We start from the raw sequence: 24,148 nt of genomic DNA on the forward strand, positions 1-24,148 counted from the left end.
AGAGAACTGAAAAACTTGATTTTCCATTGGATTCAAGTACTAGCTAACTTGTATTTCCAATGTGCTACATTCAAGTCAAAAATATTCGGTTAAATAGTTTCTATGAAGAAAAAAAAAATTAAACTGTGTTTAACAAAACAACTTTTAAACATGTTTAAGCTTTGGTGTGAATGGGGCATTAGTTATATCACTCAAAACTCGTTCCCGTTTGTCTCATTTGATAAAGAGGGAATCGTTAATGTTTTCATTAAGACAGTATTGCCTTCATTTTCTAATATTTACAACGAAAGACAGTAAATTTCACTTTTCACCCACATTTACTTCCAACCTTTTCTTTTGAACCAGAAACAAAAATGATAGACGTTTAAAACACATGACATCATCCACCTTGTCAAATGTAATAGCGTGATCATTTCAATTGTAATGCCTTCTTATCCCAACGTTACTTTGTTTTTTTGCTACATTAGCGAACACTGAACTACTGCTCGTACTCTAGATATGACCATCAACCACAAAATTCCCTAAACCAGATAACATTAAACATTATCTAAAAAATCATGTGTCAATTCACGAGTTTGCTCACAGAGCACTTTGATTTCTTACTTGTAACTTGTGATCGATTTGAAGATAATATCATATGTTTGTCGGGTATATGCAGATACTGCAGAGGCGCTCACATAAACAGTTTGGAAGCGGGCGATCCTCCCTCTGATATCGAAACTATAACAAGTGAAATCCCAGTTGCAACAGAGGTGGAGTCCATGGACCAGACTGCAGGACCATCTCAGGAACAGAGAGGAAGGGAGTCCCCTGAGACAACCGAAGACGAATTCGTGTTGCCACGTTTACGCGTGCGATTTCGAGTTGAAATTGGCAGTGAGATAAGACTACATGTCATTCCACAATGTGTTTTCATGATGTGTAGAGGCCGAAAGAAAATGTTGCAATACATGTTAATAATACGTAACTCATTTTCATACAGAATACCCAGAATTATTCCTTGCTGAGCCCAAACGTTCTGAACGTTCTTTGCAATATTCTGAGTTTTGATGTTTTAGACATAGTGATCTATGCTGCGTCATTGGACCTGTGCATGTCACTGTCGTCCCCATTATCAAATATATCACAATAACAATTGCGATCGTAATTGTTAAGAATACGATTTATCATTATTGTTATTATTATTATTATTATTATTATTACCATTATTATCATCATTAGGAAGAAATGTATTCCTATTAATAATTCGTGTGGTGGAGTCAGATGCGTGGAGTGTTCTGTTAATCGCCAAACAAGCTTTTTCTCTCTAATTTTCTTTGCTATAGCAGGGCGACCCGAATTCAGACATTCTCTCGTCGTCGTCGCAGGAGTCGTCGGTGGGGGTAGAGACGTCTCGCGAGTGACAGCCTACTCCGCTGGTTAAGTATCAGCTGCGGTACCTTAACAGCTATCTAATGAAGTCAACTGATGGCCGAATGAGCCCAGTCAGGTCTCAGTGTAAGTCCGATGTTATGACTATTTCATCGTCGTCGCAACGGTACTACCGCAAAAAAGCCAGCCAAGCTGTTGATACCGTGTTGAATGCTATTGCCCCGAGGAATTCATCGTGGCTGCTTCAGAAAACTTTCGAAAAGTACCATAGCGGACAAGCTGTCTCTGTTACTTCCGAAGAGGACATCTTAGTGAACAGACTAGTGACCCTCTACAATGAAGCTAATTCTTGGTGCACCCAGCAATAAATTCTCTCCCTCTTCACTGGCGACTACAGTAAAACGGAACTTCTACAGCTTGTTCCGGGACTGACCAAGTTCAGGATTGATGAGGCGAGAAAACATGCATATAGGGCTAAACCTGGACAGCTCATAGAAACACTAACCATAACTAGATCGAGGTTAGATCCCGTTAAGGTTGATCATTTCCTAGACAAAATATCAAGTCCATCATATCTTCAAGACGTGGCATATGGAACTACAATGCTAAAGCTATCAAATGGCGAGAAAATGGGAATTCCTAATGTCGTGAGAACGGTTATCTCGTCGCGTCTCATACATCTGTATCACACCTATTGTATGGAGATGAACTTCAAACCACTCGGGAGATCAACGCTTTTTAATATCCTTAAGGTAATGCCCTGTTTTATTCTTTGGTTTTTACATGCTGGTGATTGCGCACTGTCGGGAGCAAAGTGTATGTGAAATGAAGATCAGAGTTAGTTGCGGGTTTTGTTTCCTTGGTGATAGGCTGTTACTATCACACAGAAATGTTTTGAACTTCAGATGTGCGCCGCCTCGCAGAAAAATTCATTGGTGGGTCTGGACAGCACGCAGACGGATGGTGTCAATGCAGCCGCCTCCCTAGGGGAGATAATTGATTTTCTGAAGGAAATTGCTGAGAATGATGACGATGTATCTATATTTGTGGCTTGTTAACAGTATTTTCTGAGGGGAGGTAGTGCAGGGCTCACCATGGAAGGGAGAATTTGAGAATGTTAAGGTTGAGAGAAAGTTTAGAGAAGTCTCACCCTCTCTGACTATGAAGCCATCATTACATTCTAACGCCCGATTCATTCAAAACCTGCATATGCTTAAAAGCTACGACCGTTTTCATTTGTGTGCCTGCATAATCAGCGCTAGGGATTGTTGAAATTCAGGTCAGTTTTGAGATAGGAACCATTGCTCTTATAAGTGTCCTTCTCTACGTGGTCCTCCTTGAAACTTGCCCTTTTGCTTATAATCATTGACGTCTCATGGATTGCACATGCTGTTAAGGGCACACGAGCGTTTATAACCAATGTATTCCTCTTAATGCAGGCCTTCAAGATAATAAGGCAAGAGAAATTGCCTCACGTCTGCGAGCTGGTAAACGCTATCTGTCCATCGACTTTAAGCTGCACATTTCAAGTGAGACGCCTTGTGCTTTACGTGTTTACGCGCTGAGTGGCGATGAAGCTGAGTACCGTGAAACCTGTTCACATCAGCACAGCATCGGCTGTGAGGTGTTTTTCTTTATGAGTATATCCCACATGTTGCAATCAAAAATTGAATTTTACCAGCAAATAGTAGAATGCCGTCATATACATTGAATTTTGTTGTTACTTATATTCTCTTTCTCTCCATAACAACAAGGAGAAACAGGAGGAACTCCAGCATGACCTCCAATCGGCCATACCAAAACTTGAAGGATGGAAGTCGCACATTCTACGATCTGTTCACCAAGATGCTGCAAAGACTGCTGCTGTCGATACCCTTTCACAAAGCAGCGTGTTTTTAATCATGAATTAAGCTATGAAGTTCTTACCAATAAACTACAGTGAGACGCAGCGCGATTCGTTTGGCAAAAAGGAAAGTCCTGGCACATTACTGTTGCCATTAACGAAGCAGACAGCGAGGAAATTGAGGTTTGTTTAATGTTGAAACAGTACTAGAGCCTTTCTTTTTTCCAAGTTAGTATACAACCCTTAAATAAACTCTGATATGTTGCACTTTGACTGCACCGACGCGAAAATATGAAAAGGCGAGTTTATTAGAGCTTGGACAACTAACTGCCCCGAAGCCAAAACCAAGAAATGTATCAGAGATTCCGGATTGAATTTTTTCTTTTTAAATTAATCACTCTGATATTCTCTTCAGACACAAAACTACATTCATATATTTGATGAGTGCGCTCAGAACTGGTTTGCGGTGGCGTCTATAATCAAACACACGTTGACAACACTGAAGGCTTTGAAACCAAATCTCAGCCAAGTGTACTTGAGATCAGACAACGCCGGTTGTTACCACTGCGGTTATCTTCTGCTTTCGCTCCCTAGCATCGGTGACCGCACTGGTGTCAAGATCACGCGTTACGACTTTAGCGAACAACAAGCAGGCAAAGACATCTGCGACCGTCGGGTCGCTGGCCTCAAAAGTCACATGCGTCGCTTTCTAAATGAAGGTAATGATATCAAAACAACCAGCGACATGAAAACCGCCTTCGAATCGTACGGTGGAGTCAAGGGCTGCTATGCAGAAGTGTGTCAAGTTCAGCCATCCGCACAAACAATGACCAAACATACCATGACAGGCCTAAAGGCATTGAATAACTTCTCGTACGAGAATAGAGGCTTGAGAATATGGCGTGCTTATGGTATTGGACCTGGAAAGTTCTATAGTGAAGACCAGCTGGCACGGTTTGGAACACCCCAAGGCCCCATTAGGCTCGTCACAACGGAAACGTTCAGCAACCCAAACATAGAAGTAGGTAGTTATCTAAAACGTACGCAGATGTCTGAACCTGGGTCATCGCTACAACTACCCAATCTGTCACAGACAGAAGAAGAAAGCGAGAAATTCTCTTGTCAGGAAGAAGGATGCATCAAGGTTTTTCAGTCGTTCGCTGCCCTCCAAAAGCACCTTGACATCGGCAAACACATGTTACAGCTGGCAAAAGAATTCGCCTACGACGAGATCAAGAAGAAATGGATAGAGGCTGTCCATTCCGTAGGTGGTGGCTAAGTTCACAGTCAGACCTCAGCTCAAGATTCTGAACAACAATCCCTTGTTACCCAGGTGGATCTTGGATGGGCCCTTCGGAAAACGCGAAAAGCAGTTGCCTTTTTTCATAGAGCAAAAAATTATCTCTTATCTGACTCGTTCTGGACAGGGGAGGAAACTGGTAAGAAGACAACTGCCTCTGATGTGGCCCCCAAAACGAAGAGTTCAAGAGGCGACACCGGCCAGAAAATGTTCTCTAAGACTGACTGGTTGACAGAGCAGCAGATCGCTCGATATTTCAGCCGGCTTTCTGCCCTGACTAGAACAGGTCTATTGCAGAGGTCCCCCTGTAAGTATGACTGAGGACGAAGAGGCTGATGCAGACGAGTTAACTTTAGAAGTCAACACTGACCGTACAAGGCAGAAATAAGGAGGGACCTTAAACTTTAAATTATTCATTTCCGAGGGGTGCGGTTGTCAACATGTAATCCCGTCCAAGGTTAGAAAGGCCAATTTTTGCCTTATTTCATTTGTTAGCTTCCAGAGGTAAATTTTAATTAATCACGCATCGTAATTCGTTGTTTGATTTGCAAGCAAAAAGAGCTCAGCTTGTAGTGAGAATTTATAACCATTTCTTAGTTGACAGTTTGCCCTATTCAGACACCCGTGAAGTCCCTATCTAATTTAGTTTTCTTAAATTTTTGGCATATGTGAAGTCGCAAAATTTAAACGAAGACAGCATGAGAGGGTGCAGCTACCATTAGACTACTAAAAAATACAGACTTTTGCGTCTCGCTTTTCGTTCAAATTTCTTGTCATTACTCCTGAAAACAACTGGATATGATTCGCATTTTTCCCTATATGACCTAACCTAAATGGAAACTTGCACGAAGCCCACTGATCAAAATATTACGGGCTCATTCTTTAAGTGACGCAATTTAACGCCAACTCTCGATCGAGAGAGATGCAGATTTTCTACATGTAGTTACAGCATGAGTTTACAAAATATATATATTTTACGACCAAGAAGGAAGAAAATAGCAAAGAGATCTGCAGAATATTCTGAACTTATTATCTGGCAGACGGCTTGAGCAACGTGCTTGAATAATTCCTATTGCTATGAAACATTTTGGAGTCACGCCACAGACATTAGTTCGGCAAAGTTCTGCATGAAATGTTTGATGGTAGTAAGTGACTGCGAAAAAACCGTTATGGTTTTATTATTAAGGAATAATAGCGCAGTTTATAAATTTCGGATATAACTTCTAATATTTCGTTTCAAGCGAGAAGGCTAAGCTTCTTGTCTGTATTGCACACGTCATGGAAACTTGCGTGTCAACAAGTAGGCGGCATGTGTCTTTGAAATCTCCTTTCCTGTTACAATGTCTTGATTGTAAACTGTGATAACAGACGATCACATCAAAGACTAGTGAATTTTTTGCTATAAGAGAGCCATATTTGCCGATTTTAGCAAAATCTCTAAAGTAAACGACAGACGAGAAAAACGCTACGATTTTCCCATCAACGTTTCGCCCACATGCTTCTCTATAAATATAAAGTTTCCATTACTACAAAAAATCTCGAAAGTTGTTTACATTCCTCAGCTTCCTAGATCAATTATCTTGTATAACGAGCTATAAAATTTCGGTTTATTTGCTTAAATGACCGCTTACAGCCAGAATTGCGTGACGCTCGTAGTCGAAAAGCTTGTCACAGTCGCAGATTTCAAAAGGTAACCAAGACAAAAATATGGTAGCACCCAAATTTTTTTTTAATGATTTTCAGAAATGAAACGATGGACTAGAAAGGGGAATTCAAATTAGTGTTGTAGCTTTCTGGTAAGGGGAGATATTTGACCTCAAAGTTATCAAATATTCGAGTGAATCGAAAAGATCAGAAACAGTAATTTATTTGGCACTGTTGATTGACAAACCGTCAATCAAATAAATTGAAACATGTCTCATGCGTTCCTTAAGGATGTACCAATAAGTCTGCAAGCTATCAGAATAATATGTTAAATACAGTTGCAGTGAGAGCTTCCTACATTTTACCTATTATGAAGCGATTTCTCGGTGAAAACCCAAGAAAACCGGTAGGGTGGTCTATCTCCCCCCGGAAATACCGAAAACAGAAACCAATTTGCCATTTTGAGTTTTGGGGTAGACCCTTTAAACTGGCAAAGTTTCATTGAAATCGGTGAGACGGTATGTAGCACTACTGCCTGATGCTCTCGTGGACACGCACTTAGCAAATAAAGTCAAAGAAAATGAAGGCAGTGGTTTAAAAGTTGTATTGGAGGCCATTAACGAATGTAAAAGACAAAAGAGTGTTTTTCACCCACGGTTAGCAAAGTCTTTTGGAACCTGTTTGAATCCAACCAATTTGAATTTGTATTACAAAGGTATTGGTGGTGCCGGTGCTAAATCTATTGCCGAGGCCATCAAAGTCAACAAGACACTAACCAATTTAAATTTGTCTGACAATGGTATGCGTAAAGCCAGCGCTACATCTATTGCCGAGGCAATCAAATTCAACAAGACGCTAACCAATTTGAATTTGTGTAGCAATGGTATCAGTGATGCTGGAACTACGTCTATCGTTGAGGCAATCAAAGTCAACTACATGCCAACCAATTTGAATTTGTAGAGGTGATCACATGATTTCGAGTTCAATTTGGAATAAATAAGCACGAGTAAATTTTTTCAAAGACTAACAAAATTGAGTTATGGGAAGAGTTTTAGAGACCAGACACTTTATTTATCACCGGGGGAGGGACGATTCATCTTCCTTTTTTTTTCTTTTTTTTTGAGGGAGGGGGGTGGGGGATGGGGGATGGGATTTACATGGTTTTCGATGAACGGAGGCTGATCAGTTGTCGCTAATAGAGTTTTAAGGGGGACTATAGAAAACTGACCGCCGATTGACTGTCAATGAGGGGGAATCATGAGTATATTATGAGGGAAGCAGGTAAATTAAGTTGCGACACAGCCAAAATCCTCCAGCCCTCCATAGGCGATAAATAATGAGCGGCACCTTACAACATAAAGCTTGTCTTTCTGAGTGTTTGACTCAGGGTTCAATTCAGATTTTATCTTCACTATTTGAGCTTGCACAGATAAATTGCAAATTATAGGAATAAGGTCAATAACTCTTTAGTAAAGCTTTATGAAGTATTTATTTTGAAAACTTTATGCTTTTCCTTTGTAGGCGTCAGCTTAAAAATATATTTGAGAGTATTTATCCTGTAATTTAAAATCAGTCGCAGAGTTCCTTTTCTTCAATCCCTGCAGGACAATCCGACTCTCTGTCCATGTGTTGATTGCGTACAATATTCTGATCTGGTCCATCTAGGTCAGTCCTTCTCGCATAGCCAGTCTTTGGACGGGTCGATGATGGAGACGGCAAAGGAACAGACTCAAAGGCTTGGTTTACAGTTTAGCTTTGCTGATCAGACTCCAACAATTAGTAATCAGGAGGAGGGAGGTTTTGATTGGGATTAAGTGGCAACTACGAGCGTCGAAGTTGAGAGTTCCTGGCCGTGTTTTTAAGGGGGGGGGGGGGGGAGAAGGGGCGGATTCCAGCCTTTAAAAATTTTGAAAACTCAAGACATAAGAAAACAGAAGACGAACGCATCACTTGTCCGTAGTTTTGGTAATAAAATGCTATTTGAAATCTGCCGTGCGTGCCTCGTTAAGATGCGTGACCTGTAGTAAGAGGTGGTATGAAGTGAATCCCGCGTTGTTGTGTGTAAGCAACTCTAACGAAAACTCGTCTCCAGCTTTAGGAGAAAAAAATAGGTTGCTTATCGCTCGTGTGAACCTTAAAAGAATGCCATTGCAATTTTTTTTAACGATGTTTCTTCCTGACGCCGAGAAACGCATTGCAAAGTTAGTTTCACTGCGTGATAGTGTTATTCGATTTAGGTGTTTATATTTCATTTGCGCATGTCATTACCAACTCCCTTCTCTGAGTCAGTTAGAATACCTAACTTTTATGACTTTCTTCGTTCTCTCGACGGAAGATCAGGAAAAAAGGAAACTAATCGGTTTAAACGCACATTGTTGTCCATGAGAAGAGTTGACCCGAAGAAAGAGCAGGTACAGACAAAACAGTAAAGTTATTCACTCTGTAACTTGAACTTAAATAACCCGTTGTTGACTTACAGCATTTCACTCGCGTAAATGCGTATGATTAGGAAAATTTAACACAAGCCTTTGAAAACAAGCGTATGGTGAAGATATAATTGACGCATAAGCTACTTTTTTTCTCTTTTCAGGACGATTGCATAGCCTCTTCACGTACCCCGGGTGTAATTATTTCGTTTAAAGCAACATTCTGAGAGGTAAGTAGATTCATGAATTATGAATTGATGCGCACTAAAAGGTCACTTTATTTTAATTTCACACTTTAGTAAGGCTCTGTTTTGTACTCAGACCAGTTGTTTTACTTCCAGCAGTCGTTACTGATCTAGATTAAAGGGACAGGGAAATGCTTTAGTGAAGATGGGAGCACGTAATGCGCATCAGTTAGGGTGGAAGTTGCTATTTTCGAAGGCGTTAGGAAACTGAAAGCGAAACCCTTTCCACACAGTTCGTTTTCCGTTGCTAGAGAATGACTTGCCTTCTCTAATTCAATAACATGTTTTCCGAGAACTCTAGTTAGGCATTATTTATCGATGATATTTTTTCAACAAAACTACTGTGCCTTTAAATTCAATCTAATAAACCATAGGACATTTGACACAAGTAATGTTTGGGACAAATCGTGCAGTCTTTCCACAAAATGTGACTCTTATTTGATGCATATAAGCTGATAAATCTAATAGTGCTAAAACATTATATTAACAGAGAGGCTTTCTTATACAGAAAACCCAAAGGATATGGAATTTTTCCATAACAAATAACCATTCAGGAGGGTGGGATGGAAAGAAAATGGCGAATGAGGTTCAGTGTGCACTGAAGAGGCTATTGAGCATTTGAACTCTAATCCCAAAGCAATCTTTCTTTGTACTTCAGCATATAGCTTTACTTCACTTAAGTAACAGGAACCACTGAATAGTCTGCAGATGTTAAATTTATGCAACAGCCAATTCCAAGCTAAGTTTCCCAAAAACTATTAAAGTTTTCCTTGGTAATTTGTTGAATGACATATTTGCTTATTAGATTTCCTCAGTTCCCAGTTCAACCTGCTGTGTTCTAAAAATAACAAACACATGCAGTATCTATGAAGTGAAATATCTGAAGGTTTTACCATTATAGGATTCCTCTTGAGTTCAATTATTTTCCAACAACCCCTTTTCAGTATGATCAAGTGAAACAGCCTTATGTCGTCTATGTCTTTCAAATTGTCCTAAAGCTTTCTTCAGTTCATTACACTGTTCAATAGCAACAATTACTGCCTTAACCCTTTAACTCCGAGATCCAATTTGTAATTCTCCTTACTGTCAGTTATATAATTCTTATAATATTAGTTCAGAGAATTTAGTATTGGATCAACTAATTATCCCCAAATTGATATTTTTCTTAATTCTTGTCACTTATTTGGTTGATAATGTATTTATATTGTAAGGGGAAATTTGGTCTTGGTCACTCATGGGAGTTAAAGGAATAAATATAGCACCTTAAATGGACTATTTGTGGCTGTCAATATCTCTCACATTTGACTAATATTTATTTTATGTTTTTCCTTTTCAGAAATTATTACATGTCCAACATTTTCTGATTACTCATATTGTGATTTCTTGAAGGCAGGAAATCTAAACAGGGTAGGTATATATGTTTTTTTTCCATTTTTCCCTCTTTAAATATGATACATATATGTAAGGATTTTTGTGTCTTATTCTCATGGGAATGAAAAATGTTTATGTTATTATGTGCTATTCTCTTTTTTCATGAATATCATTTTTCTTTGAATATGAAACATAATGTTAAAGTAGCAAGATAGGCCTTTAATTAAATTTGCATCAGTCTTTACCCAGTGGTTCAATCCTTTGAATTTATGCTCAGGAGTATAAATTGAATGTTGTCATCCTTCAATAGTGTTTGACACCATGTCTTTTTATGTTGCACCTTGCAGCTGAAATGCATCTAATGATTAAAAAGTTTCTTCGGTCATTACAGGTATAATGACCAATATAGGATGCAACTGCTCACTCTAATGCAAGGTTCTGTATTTGTGACCCTCCATATAATTTTTGGGAGAAAGGTGATAGCAAGCTTAAGCTCACAACACTCTTCTACTTAAAAACATCCGTGTTTATAATTATCAATTTCCTGATTAGCAAAGACAAAGTTGGAATATTTGGCTGTGAATGAGTTGCATTAGGATTTAAAGCAGACACTTCAATTACTTTTTTTTCATGTGGAGGTTACTTTTGATGATGTTTGTAGCATATTGAAGCACAAAATCTAACTCAGTGCTGGACGAATTGTGACAATTACATGTAAACAATCCAATATGTTCAAGATATTCATAAATCACAGTTACATACAGCCAAAATGTTTGTGTAAAAGTATATTTCATTGGATGGCCAGAGGGATTTTTAGGGGATGGTAAAAATAATGAAAATCATCATGGCCCATACCATTTTACAACTGCTTAAATGATGAAATTTAAAATATTTCATATCTAGCCCAGTCATAGATTTTTAGATTAAGGAGACCCTTAATTGTTTAAAAAATAGTAATCTGAAAGTTGACTTAGTGGCAAATGGATAATAGAGGCTGTTTATTTTTGTCCAATGAAAAGTGTGTGAAAATGGCTGGCACGCTGAAAGGTTTAAAACGATTTAAGTAAGACACGTATTCATTAAATCTCACCAGAGGAACAAAACTAACAGAACTCAACACAAGGAAGAACTTGTGGATAAGATTTTTTCTAAAATGTGTGTACTTTGTGCATGTAAATGAGAGCAAGTAACATTATTTTGTTATGGATAGTACATAATGTCCATAATAAAACCAGTCCTCTTTTTTTGTTTTCTCTGAAATTAAAACCATTTTTTTGTCAGCCTGGCTCCTTGTTCACTTTTTAGGGGCCTAAACTTGAGTGTTGTAAATTATCAAAATCCTGGAAAACGCATGAAAACATAAAGCCCCCTTCATGTAATGGACATCATATTAAAGACATTACATTACAGACATCACATTACAGACATTAATTTATTATATTATGGACATTATGACTGCATGACTTTAATTATAGTAATTCTTTCTGGAGAAATAAATGTTACATGCAAACCAATTTTGTTCAAATTTATCACATCCAAGTTTTCAGTGCTTTTAACTAAACACCATTAATAATAACCATAACAACAACTGTACATGGATTAGGAGAAGTAACACCACGCTGACATGAGGAGTATAAATTTTCAAAAAGTGTGAGTCCAAGTGTGAATTAAGTTTTCTGAGACATATATTTAGAGTCAGCACCTTCTTTTATAATATCTGAAGATAACAAATTAAAATATAACATGCAAATTGTTTCAGAAATGTAGCTTAAAACAAGCAATACTTAATTCAACTTTCAAAGGCCACTGCACTGATAATACTATAGAGAAAGTTGTCAATTCATACAGCTCAGTACAGTGTAACTTTCCAAAATAGTATCAACTGGCTTATTAACAGTCAATGAATAGTACTCTTACAAAAAGTTCAAAACAATCCAAGTTTTGTAATTAAAGCAGTGCAATCTGCAGCTAGTTTGATTATTTATTTGAAAACATTTTCTTTTTGAAGATATTTAAAAAGCCTCTTGATATATGAAAGACTTGGAACATGGAAACATCCAGTGCCTTTAAGCTCTTTGAAGTCATAGAGGACTCTTCTCTTGTGGACAATATCAATATTACTTCTCAGAGGCCAGTTAAATGTTTTGACAACTTGGTGAAGAAATTTGATTTCAACCTCATTATCAGTAACCCTAAGGGCTCTTCCAATGTTAAACTTGGTATCACACTAGAAATCTGCACCAGAAGGTGAGAACCAAAAGACGGCAGAAACACTAGTTAGAGCATGCTCATTAAAACTGAATCGTAAGGACCATGCTCTTTATGGAATACTAGATACCACTATTACATGTACATCTAAGTTTAGTATTGATGTTATGATTATCAGCTGAACCAAAAAAGAGAATTAACTTGTAATTGGGCCTGATTAAGATAAATTTATCAGTTCTGACAAAGTCAATTATCAAAAGTTCATATTAAATAAATAAAAATATTCCCTTATTCTTACCAGTGTAAGAAAAAGTTCCACAGCGTAATGTCCGTAACAAAAATTGTATAATGTCCATAACAGGAAGTTTTTACCTCAAACACAAAATCTAAATACAGAATAAGGAATACAACTAGATTTTAAAGTTATGCAATCTGCACAATGGGTTGATGTGTTGTGTGTGTGTTCTCATCTTTGTCCCTGAAATCATATGGAGGGTCACATTTGGTCAGCCTTTGTGAATCATGGTGGTTTTTGTTGTTGTTGTTGTTGTTGTTGTTGTTTGTTGTTGTTGTTGTTTGTTGTTGTTTTTAATTCTAGTTGACTTTTGATAATTATAAATGAATAAAGGGGGTATATGTTTCTAAGGAAACTGTGGTACTGCCTTGGTGGGAGAGTATACCAGGATAATTTAGTATTAGTTGAGTTGATAAGGTTTAAAAAGATGACATTTTGAGTGTTAGCCCTTTGTCAGAGCAAACAAATTGTCAGCTTTTAACCTCATCGCAGAGGCAAATTTACATTTATTCATCAACTTGGCTGACAATAAGAAAGTACTTTGATACAATCATATAATGTTGCCATTAATACCACCTATAACCTTGGGGCACCTGTTAGTGCCCTTATTTGTGACTGTCATTGTCTTTCATAAATGATATATAGTAACTGTTGTTCTGCTGCTTGTCTTTTCAGACTTTCTGACTTTATCCCTGATTCAAGGGTTATTTTCTTGAACCCAGGAAACTCTATACAAGGTAGGAGGACTTGCTGCTCTTTTTTTCTCTAATTTTTGAAACTTGCCTTCATTTTGTCAATCTGTATTAACCCTTTAATTGTCATGAGTGACCAAGACAGAATTTCTCCTTACAATATCAACACAATATCAACCAGAGAAGTGATGAGAGTAAAGAAATGTATAAATTTGGGGATGATTAGTTGATCCAATATTACTGTAAATTCTCTGAACTAACCTTATAGGAATTGTATGGTTTGGAGTAACGAGAATTACAAATTTGATGTGAGAGTTAAAGGGTTTACTTAATAATTTATTTGCAGGGAATAATTTTGTCCTGTTTGCATAAGTTTAGAATTCTGCATGCTTTTATCTCACTCATATCCATGTAGTATCAATTATTTTTTCTGGTAATGTTATGTCAAGAACTATGCATTATATTACTTACCTATTTAATTATGTTGTGATCAATGGTTGTGATTATGTTTGGCTACAAACATGTGGAAATACTCTTAGAAAATGTTGCTGAAATTCTGGTGGTCTTTTAATATACTGCTGGTTGAATTACTGTGTACAGCTAGGTTTGTGGAGTGCTTTAACTGTATGTTGACTTATGAATATTAACATTTGAGAGACTCGATTTTATGCTGATTGACCCAGGTAAAATGTCAGGCGGGATATAGGCGGGATCCCGGCAATCCCACCCAGGATCCCAGGTGGGAATGGCGGGATCCCGCCTTAGGTGGTGGGATCCCACCTTTCCCACCTGGGATGAAAATTTGATCCCACCTGGGATCCCGCATTTAATGCGGGATTCCTGCATCCCACCCGGGATCCTAGGTGGGACTTATGCATTCTACCCGGGATCCTGGTCGGGATTTACATATCCCACCTGGGATTCTTTATCCCAGCTACGAAAATATTGTTTTGCTGTTTTTATTCTTACAAAACGTTTTTGTGAGAGTTCCAATACTTATGGATCATCCACACACTCCGCAAATATTTGGCATGCAGACAAGACAGAGGTGGTCACTGTTCCCTTTGAGAAAAATACACCTTTTAAATGACTTCTTCAATTTGCTTTATTTGAAACTCTGATCTGAAAATATTTTTAAAACAAGACTTGTTAGTAGTGAGAAGTACAAACCGAGTTTCTTTTCATAACTTAATTTCTTAAATGTCCCAATCACTGGACCTCCTAAAAAATATTACTTCTTTATATTTTTGGTGCAAAATACAATTCCTTCTTTACATACAAATGAAAAGTACAAGTCACAGTTCAATAATAACAGCTCTAAAGTTTACTTGTTGTTCTTCTCTGTGTCAGAGATCAACGAAATTTTTCTATACCTTGTAGGTCTGGTATAAAATTGTACTTGTAGTATAAAATGACAACCTTGTATCTTCGTTCTCTCCACCCCTTCCCAAGCTCGGTAACGCTTCGGACTGTGCATAACCATTTGCAGACGAGAATTCCAATGCACCTCTGTAATCGCATGTAGTTGCTTCTGTCTCTCGTGCAAATGTTTTCTCCGTTATGAGACGCACTTGACTCTGTTGGCACCACTGCTAGTTCACTGGAAAGACCGACTGAGGAATCGAGATGGCTAACTGTGTTGAAACGTGTTGCTGAACGCTTGTTGTGGTCAAGCCTTGTTGATTTGGGTACTGGTACACTGTGATCATCTAGGTATCTCTTATACTTCCTAATGTTATTGGCTTGTGTTGTTTCTCACCTTCGCCGTGAACATAACTCAAGTGGGTTTCGAGTCTTTCTTTCCTCGAAAACTTTCGGCCACAAATCGTGCATTCTTGTTCGATTCTTGTCGATTATTTCTACATAGAGTGAATTCACATCATTATTTATGTCATCATCAAAACATGAATCCAAGGTATCCACCATCTAAGAGAGGAGAACCGGTCAGAAGAGACAGAATAATGTTGCGCGCTTCTCTTGAGACTGCAATGGGTCAAGCCAGCGGATTCTCTTTGGTAAAAGGTCCACGTGATCATGCCCGTAATCGGAAACAAAGAAAACTCTATTTGGCGCTCATCTTTGAATGTACTTTTCATCGGTTAACCGCTCTTGCTTCAAGTTGTTTCTTTTCCCAACTGTTTTGCCTAATATAACACTTCTAAAGATTGGTTTTATTGTGGTTTAATGGGAAAACGAGAACAGCGTGAGTGTTTTAAATGAAAAGAAAGTCGTTGGCGCCGTGAACTTAAAAGAAGGGACAATTAACAGTTGACATATCGACTGGTTCAAACAACGATAGAGTGGCCATTTAAAGCTAGGATTTTTAGAAGTTTGTGGTGAGTACAAATTGCCATATTCGTTACGTGATCAAAATCTTATCAAAGAATAGAAATAACGGCTTGAATTAATCTTACCTAACACTCAGCGCAACTGAAACTCAAATAATTCTGAGAATCGAATTGGTCGCTTGCATACTGAAGTTTCCTAAGCTTACACTTTACAATGAAATAAATCTATGAGTAAGGTTTCAATATTACTTTAGTCACATTTGGGAACATTCTGACCTTGCTTTGCTTTGAAAAATTCGACTGAAGAGAGAGCAGACTTTCAATCAGTACCTTTGTCAAAATTTTGATAACATGAATTATTGAGGTTTTGTCTTTCTTTTATTCTTTGATACACAACAGCCAATTTTTTTAAACGTTGAGCCTTATTACACTGTAGATGGTCTGCTTAAATGATGAAGAAAAAGTAATATGCTGAGTTTTGCTGTTATTCTTTAAGAATGTTCGGTTAAGAAATTTGTTAATGAAACAAGTCAAACACATGCTGGTTCTTTGCAAATAAATTATGAGATCTTTATCACATATAGTCTGTGTATTCGTGTACTGTTTGAATCATTTATGATCAATAGCTTGGTAAGACAATGGGATCCCATTGGAGGTGTCAGTATGTTCTATAGCTAGTTGGAAAGTTTTGGACCCTCAGTGGATTGATGGGGTCTATAGCTCACCTAGAAAATTTTATCCTCTTAATTTTAAGATATCCTATCCAGTACATTTCATAAATCTGTGGTCTCCAGTGATAAACAGGATCCCTCGAAGGATTTTTCTGAAAGTGGGAAGCCATCTGTAATTTTATGCAGGGTCTAAACTGGGATTGGCAGGATCCCAGATGCAATCCCGCCTGGGATATGATTTCCCAGGTGGGAAACTATCTGAAATTTGAGGCAGGATCCTAAGACGGATTGGTGGGATTCTAGGTTTAATCCTGCCCGGGATGTGCTTTCCCAGGTGGGATGCTATTAGGAATTTAAGGCGGGATCCCAACTTCAATTGGCAGGATCCCATGTGGGATCCCATGCAGGATGTTCCATAATCCCAGGTGGGATCCCATGTGGGATGTTCCATAATCCCAGGTGGGATCCCATGCGGGATCTTCCATAATCCCACCCGGGATGTTCCATAATCCCACCCGGGATGTTCCATAATCCCAGGTGGGATCCCATGCGGGATGTTCCATAATCCCAGGTGGGATCCCATGCGGGATGTTCCATAATCCCACCCGGGATCCCATGCGGGATGTTCCATAATCCCACCCGGGATCCCACCTGAAAAAGGCGGAATCCCACCTGGGACACACATGGGATCCCAGGTGGGATTGGCGGGATCCCACCTTATATTTTTACCTGGGGAGTCATCTGTTTGGTTCCTGTGTTGGGTGGTAATTTGGTCACTGATTAAGACTTATAAATGTATGTAAAATCAAAGTTTAAACTCCCCTCCTAAAACAGGAATATGGAAGATCTTGTGCAGAAATCTGGTTCCATCCTTGACAAAGTACATAATCACCCCACACTTGCATGTCTTGGGAAATTAGTACATTCTTGCAAACTGTCTATCATAGGTTTTGCCAAGTTAAACCTAACTTAAGTCCTTCAAGGTACCCTTTGGCAATTAGCAGCTACCATGTCGATTTTGTGTAAATTATTTTTTTCATGTGGAGAGGTTACTTCTGATGATGCTTGTAGCATGTCAAAGCACAAAATCTAACCCAATGCTGGGTGAATCATGAAGATCATGTAAACAATCCAACACATTCAAGATATTCATAAATTGCCATTACATAAAGCCATTGACGGCCAAAACATTTGTGTAGAAGTATATTTCACCAGATGGCAAGAGCAATTTTTATGGAATGGTAAAAATAACCAAAACCATCATGACCTATTCTATTTTACAACTGCCTCAATAGTGAAATTTAAAAAGAAATTATTTCATATCCAGCCCAATCATGGATTTTTGCATAAATTATTTTTTTCATGTGGAGAGCTAGCCAAGGTTACTTTTGATGATGTTTTTAGCATGTCGAAGCACAAAATCTAACCCAGTGCTGGACAAATCACAAAGATCATGTAAACAATCCAAAATGTTGTGGATTAGGAGACCCTAAATTGTTTAAATAGTAATCTGAAAGATGACTTTGGGGGAAATGGCCAAGAAAGGCTGTTTATTTTTGTCCTATGAAAAGTGTATGAAAATAGCTGACACGCTGAAAGGTTCAAAATGATTTCAGTAAGACACAATTTATTGTATTCCTTAAGTCTCGCCAGAGCAACAAAACTAACAGAACTCAACACATAGAAGAACCTGCAGATAGGATTTTTTCAAAATGGATGTACTTTGTACTTTTGGGTTACTCCACCTACCACAGTTACATGTACACCCAAGTGTGATATTAATGCTTTGGTTATCAGTACAACCAGAAAAGAGAATTAACCTTTAACTCCCAAGATCTAATTGTTAATTCTCCCCTCTAGCTGCTACACATTTCCTTGTAAATTAGTTATGAGAACTTGGTGCTAGATGAAGATAGCAGCTTCTACCTGATAAGTTTGAATATTCTCATCATCTGTTTCCTGAATAATGTATGGATTTGTAGGGAGAAGTATTATGTTAATCACTTCTGGGATTTAAAGGGTTAACTTGTAATTGGGCCTGATTAAGATAAATTTATCAGTTCTGACAAAGCCAATTATAAAAAGCTCCTAGATAAACAAAACTATTCCTTTTCTTACCAGTGTAAAAAAGAAGTTCCACAGTGTAATGTCTGTAACAAAAATTGTGTAATGTCCACAAAAGGAAGTTTTTAGCTCAAGCTCAAATCTAACTTCTAAGTTATCTAAATCTAAATCTAAGTCAATTCACAGGGGAAAAAAGTGTCAAGTGAACACAAAAAATTGTAGGTTGATTTTTTTGTAATGTTCATAACAAAGTTTAACACAAAAATTTTGGAAGCCTTTGTGAAAGAAAGGAAATTTAATTTTCTGCTGATGGTCATGTACCCTGTGAGGATCGAATGTTTGTACAAATTATACATTGAAAACTGTGCAAAATAGTTTGTTAGGGAAATTAGTTTCCAAAAAATTATTGTCTGAATGTAATGTCTGTAACATGGAATTGCCCTCGTGACTCTCGGAATCATGATGGCACATTTTGTTTCAGAGAAACAGGTGTCAAAGTGACTTTTAAGACTTTATTATGTCCTTATAATCACAGAAAAATTGTGCAGGTGGATTTTACCGATGAAAATAGAATCCTATATATGATTAATGATAGAACCAAAGTGTTACTGAGTAAGTTGTAGAAAGAGATAAATATGTAATGAAAGGTTTCAAAATTGAATGCTCATCCAGCTTGTAACACATGCATGAAGGGGTGATTTTTTCTAACAATAGCATAAACAATAACTTTCTATTAAGCTGTTGTTTCTTAGCTCTGCCTGAACAGTTAATGAGCTAGCTAGAGTGATATTCCCTGAGGAGGAAAGCCTATGTAATCTATGGCTAATCAAAGCTCTCCAGAGTGCAGTTCACTGCTAATATTACAGATCTATATATTTTTCACTACTGTTAGTAAATGTCATGAGAACAATGGGCATTCTGCATGATGTGTTGGTGTGTTGAGTATGTGTTATCACCTTTGTTCCTAAAATCATATAGAGGGTCACATTTGGTCAGCCTTTGTGAGTCATGGTGGTTTTTTGTTGTTGTTGTTGTTGTTTTTAATTCCAGTTGAATTGTGATAATTATAAATGAATAAAGGGGAATGAATAAAGGGGGTAAGTGTCTAAAGAAACTGTGGTGCTGCCTCAGTGGGAGAGTATACCAGGATAATTTAATATTATCAATTGAGTTGATAGGGTTTAAAAAGATGATATTTTGAGTGTAAGGCCTATGTCAGAGCAATTGGGCTGACAAACAAATTGTCAGCTTTTAAACTCGTCACAGTAGCAAATTTACATTATCAATTAACTCAGCTGATAATATGAAATTACTTCAATATAATTAGATAATGTTGTGGTTAATACCACTTATAACCTTGGGGCACCTGTTAGTACCCTTATTGGTGACTGTCATTGTCTTTCATAACTGATATATAGTAACTGTTGTTCTGCTGCTTCCCTTTTCAGACTTTCTGACATCATTCCTGATTCAAGGATTATTTCTTGAACCCAGGAAACTCTATACAAGGTAGGAGGACTAACACTGTTTTTTTTTTCTCTCATTTTTGAAACTTGTCTTCATTTTGTCAATCTGTATTAACCCTTTAATTGCCATGAGTGACCAAGACAGAATTTCTCCTAACAATATCAACACAATATCAACCAGATAAGTGATGAGAGTAAAGAAAAATATAAATTTGGGGATAATAAGTTGATTCAATACTAAAAATTGTATGGTTGGAAGTAAGGAGAATTACAAATTTGATGTGGGAGTTAAAGGGTTAATAATTTATTTGCTGGAATTTAATTGTGTCCTAGCTGTTTCCATATGTTTAAAATTAATCTGCATGCTCTCATTTCACTCATATCTATGAGAGTATTAATTATTTTGCCTGGTAATGTCATGTCAAGAACAATGCATTATATTAATTACCTATTTAATTATAATTATTGTGATTAATGGTTGTGATTATGTTTGGCTACAAACAAGTGGAAATACTCTTAGAAAATGTTGCTGAAATTCTGGTGGTCCTTCTGATATACTGCTGGTTTAATTACTGAGTACAGCTTGGTTTGTAGAGTGCTTCAACTGAAAGTTGACTCATGGTAATTCTTTTGGGAGAAATGAAGTTACGTGCATACCAATTTTGTTCAAATTTATCACATCCAACTTTTCAGTGCTTATGACTAAACACTAATAACCATAACCATAACAACAACTGTACATTAGCAGTATCAACACCACGCTGACATGAGGAGTATAAATTTTCAAAAAGTCTGAGTCTAAGTGTGGCTTAAACTTACAGTGTTCTCCTTTTCAGGCAGTAACTGGTAACATTTACCATCTGTAGTACCTCTTATTACCATTTAAAATTGCTTGGAATTCTTGAAATTCAGCATGTAAATTAAAGGATTGCTTTACCAGTTTTAAAATTTATTTTACCTGTCATGTTTAAGTCAAGTACCCTGTGAGGAATGTTTGTAATGTACAAATTATAAATTGAAAACTGTGCAAAATAAGTTTGTTAAGGAAATTAGCTTCCAAAAAATTGGTCTTTGAATGTAATGTCTGTAACATGGAATTGTACTCATGATTCTCAGAATAAGCAGACATGCAAGAAACTTCTGTTCGATAACGTGATAATGTATAACTTTTGATTAATACTTTAATATTGGAGTTATCAAACCGCAAATTATCTTCAGCAATAAAAGAAAAAAAACTTGGTAACTGTATGAATTTTGTGCATACATCAATGTTTATGTTTGGGAACTATACAGCATTAAAATTCATTTCTCACACCCAGTCATCTACCAGTATTTACACTTACCCATCGCAATAATGAGTGCTATTGAGGTCAAAAGGAAAAGATATGGTTGAATGAAAGAAATATCTAATAACATTTCTTTAATTGTTTTTATTTAGGTGTGTTATCCTTTGTTAGCTTACACACTAAGCGTGACATTGATCACACTTTTAAGACCAAAACAAAGACCAAGCGGGCTAGCTCGACCAAAACAAAACATAGTGTGTCCTTCATAGTTTAAAAATAATATATGCACATATTGGACATGCTAAGCATGTTGTGTTGGAATTTTGTGTTGGCATGTTGTGTTGGAATGTTGTGTTGGCATGTTGTGTGAGAGTTATCACCTTTGGTCAGCCCTTGTGGATCATGGTGGTTTTTGTTGTTGTTGTTGTTGTTTTTTAATTCCGGTTGACTTTTGATTATTAAATGAATAAAGGGAGGTAAGTTTCTAAAGAAAATGTAGTGCTGCCTGAGTGGAAGAGTATACCAGGATTAACTGGGCTAATAGGGTTTTAAAAAGGTGATGTTTGAAGTGTTCACCCTTCATCAGAGCGACTGGGCTAGCAAATGAATTGTCACCTTTTAAACTCGTCACTATGGCAAATTTACATTATGAACTCAGTTGATAATACAAAATTATATTGATAATTATGTGATGTTGCCATTAATACCACTTATAACCTAGGGGCACCTGTCAGTGCCCTTATATGTGACTGCCATTTTCTTTCATAACTCATATATAGTAACTGTTGTTCTACTGCTTCCCTTTCCAGACTTTCTGAAGTTATCTCTGATTCAAGGGTTATTTTCTTAAACCCAGGAAACTCTATTCAAGGTAGGAGGACTTGCTGCTCTTTTTTTCTCCCATTTTTAAAACTTGCCTTCATTTTGTCAATCTGTAAATAACCCTTTCTATCAACACAATATCATCCAATATCATCCAGATAAGTGATGAGAATAAAGAAATCTATAAATTTGGGGATGATTAGTTGATCCAATACTAAATTCTCTGAAGTAGCAATATAAGAATTGTGTGGTTGGGAGTCTTAGGAGAATTACAAATTTGATGTGGGAGTTAAAAGATTAATAATTTATTTGCTGGGAATAATTGTGTCCTGTTGGCATATGTTTAGAATTCTGCATGCTCTCATTTCACTCATATCTATGTGAGTATTTATTATTTTGCCTGGTATTTATGTTATATCAAGAACTATGCATGATATTATACCTATTTAATTATGTTGTGATTATATTTGGCTACAAACTTGTGGAAATACCAGAAATAGTTATATTAATATAATAATGGTAATGGCATTGGTACAATTTTGGGTGTTGTATGATGATCAAACAGTAAAATGTGCACTGATTTTACTGGTTTTGATCAATCTACCAAAATGAAGTTATTGTGATGCTCATTACATAGATGATCTACTTTTGAGAGTGGAGGTGTGTGATATTCTTTGGAAGCTCTGCAGTTATTTAAGTGTTTGTCTGCTTGCTGTCATCACTGTAGGGCTGCAGTGGCTAAGAGAATTTTCATGTGAGTGTATATATTGACCATTCTTGCATGTGAGTCCAGGTGATACTGCATGTATGGAGCTTCTCAGTTTTATCAATTGAAGTAGTTGTCTCAGGGCAGCTAGCAAAAAGTTTTTTCTCTCAGGTATAACTGACTTTTGGGCTGTGGTCTGCAGATTTGTATGGTGTTTAGTGTTTTGGTGAAGTGTTAGGGAAACCTGATGTTATGCTGAGAGATTTTTTCACCTGCGGTTGATCTGATAACACTTGTAAGCATTATGTTAAAGGAGATTGCGCACTGGTTTTTATCAATTATGCAATTGTTGGTCACCCACTTATAGGGAAGTACATGACGTATTTAAAATCCCCAAGTACGTGTGTTGCATGGTGCTTGTGGATGATGATCATTCTAGTTTATCTCCCACTACATTGTTGTTTCAACATTGTTATCAATTGTTTGTCCTTGTGGGAGTGGTGATGGATGATGCCTCAGCAATGTTGCTATAACAACTGTTATTTTGAAATTTCTATGGTCATTCTAGGAGTGGCCAATTGAAGGATGCCTATACTTAGTCTGATCATGCAATTGTATTGATTTATATCCTTCTTTGTAAAAGGATTTTGGTAAACATATGCCCAAGATTGTCTGGTTGATTATTTAAGGTGCTAGGTGATGAGAGATTTGAACTTCCAAGCACTGCAACCCTAGGTGCTAGCTGTGTTTAGATGTTTGTTTTGCTGTAAATAATTATGGGTCAGGGGCAGCTAGAAAATATGGCTATGGCACTGGTGACAAATGGATAGTAATGCTGCACTTATCCTTATAATAGTGGCAAGAGCTTCTTTTTACTGTCGGACTTTGTAATTGTTTGAAAATGGTGGTGTATACCAAGACTGCAGTTTATTTTGATGTCTGGGGCTTTGTTCGTGTAAGGATTAATGCACTGGAACACCAATTGGAGAGGTAAAAATAAGTGTCACTCATGCCGTATTAATCATTTGGGTGGATAATTTACAACTGAAGGTTGTTGGTGAGAAAATTTACTGATTCAGTCTGAGTTCCCCTCTCTTACCCAGGAATATGGAAAAGGTGTAGTCACAGAGTTGGTTATTTCTGCTGACAGAATAATAAATGTCAGTGGTTGACGACCTGCCAGCAGTTTGTGGTAGGGGTGCTAGATGTGAACCTAGTAATTAATGGCCTTGCTCACCATAGATCTGTAGTTGCTGGTCCTGGCTTAGCAGAGGGTGGAATTGGCTGAAGGTCTAAAATTCAACTTCTCATGGGGATTCTGATTTTCTTCTTTGTCGCATGTGCATGACAGGGCATAAAAATATCTTTCTTCTGGTAAAATAATGTTTACCAAAACCATTGGAAAACCTCTTAGCAGAATTAAGCTCCATTGTTAAAAATTATATTCCTA

General features: G+C 37.3%; 2 protein-coding genes and 1 pseudogene across 3 annotated transcripts in view; all 3 read left to right on the forward strand.

The window, feature by feature from the left end:
• Nucleotides 1-1,511: 1,511 nt before the first annotated feature.
• On the forward strand, nucleotides 1,512-2,571 carry LOC136281514 (uncharacterized; annotated as a pseudogene).
• Nucleotides 2,572-2,942: 371 nt separating this feature from the next.
• LOC131798610 (uncharacterized) lies at nucleotides 2,943-4,493 on the forward strand. Its single transcript, XM_066168861.1, has 2 exons — nucleotides 2,943-2,990; nucleotides 3,630-4,493. Exons 1-2 carry the CDS (start codon nucleotides 2,943-2,945, stop codon nucleotides 4,491-4,493), a joined length of 912 nt encoding a protein of 303 aa, XP_066024958.1.
• A 3,942-nt stretch (nucleotides 4,494-8,435) lies between these two features.
• LOC131778464 (NLR family CARD domain-containing protein 3-like) overlaps nucleotides 8,436-24,148 on the forward strand; it is a 28,617-nt gene continuing 12,904 nt past the window's right edge. The window contains exons 1-4 of one of the 2 annotated variants that reach the window (XM_066168777.1): nucleotides 8,436-8,569; nucleotides 8,749-8,814; nucleotides 10,166-10,236; nucleotides 13,379-13,440. The gene's annotated coding sequence lies outside the window, so the exon portion shown is untranslated. Of the gene's footprint in view, nucleotides 8,570-8,748; nucleotides 8,815-10,165; nucleotides 10,237-13,378; nucleotides 13,441-19,871; nucleotides 19,928-21,979; nucleotides 22,042-24,148 lie in introns of those variants that run through there. The other variant, XM_066168776.1, reaches the window with a different exon arrangement.

Source organism: Pocillopora verrucosa, chromosome 6 (assembly GCF_036669915.1).
Source record: "Pocillopora verrucosa isolate sample1 chromosome 6, ASM3666991v2, whole genome shotgun sequence".
Classification (NCBI taxonomy): domain Eukaryota; kingdom Metazoa; phylum Cnidaria; class Anthozoa; order Scleractinia; family Pocilloporidae; genus Pocillopora; species Pocillopora verrucosa.

Coding starts and splice junctions, on each gene's coding strand:
- LOC131798610 (XM_066168861.1), top strand. CDS start 2,943: ATGAAGCTGAGTACCGTGAAACCTGTTCACATCAGCACAGCATCGGCT. Junction 2,991..3,629: donor ACATCAGCACAGCATCGGCT/GTGAGGTGTTTT, acceptor TATTCTCTTCAG/ACACAAAACTACATTCATAT.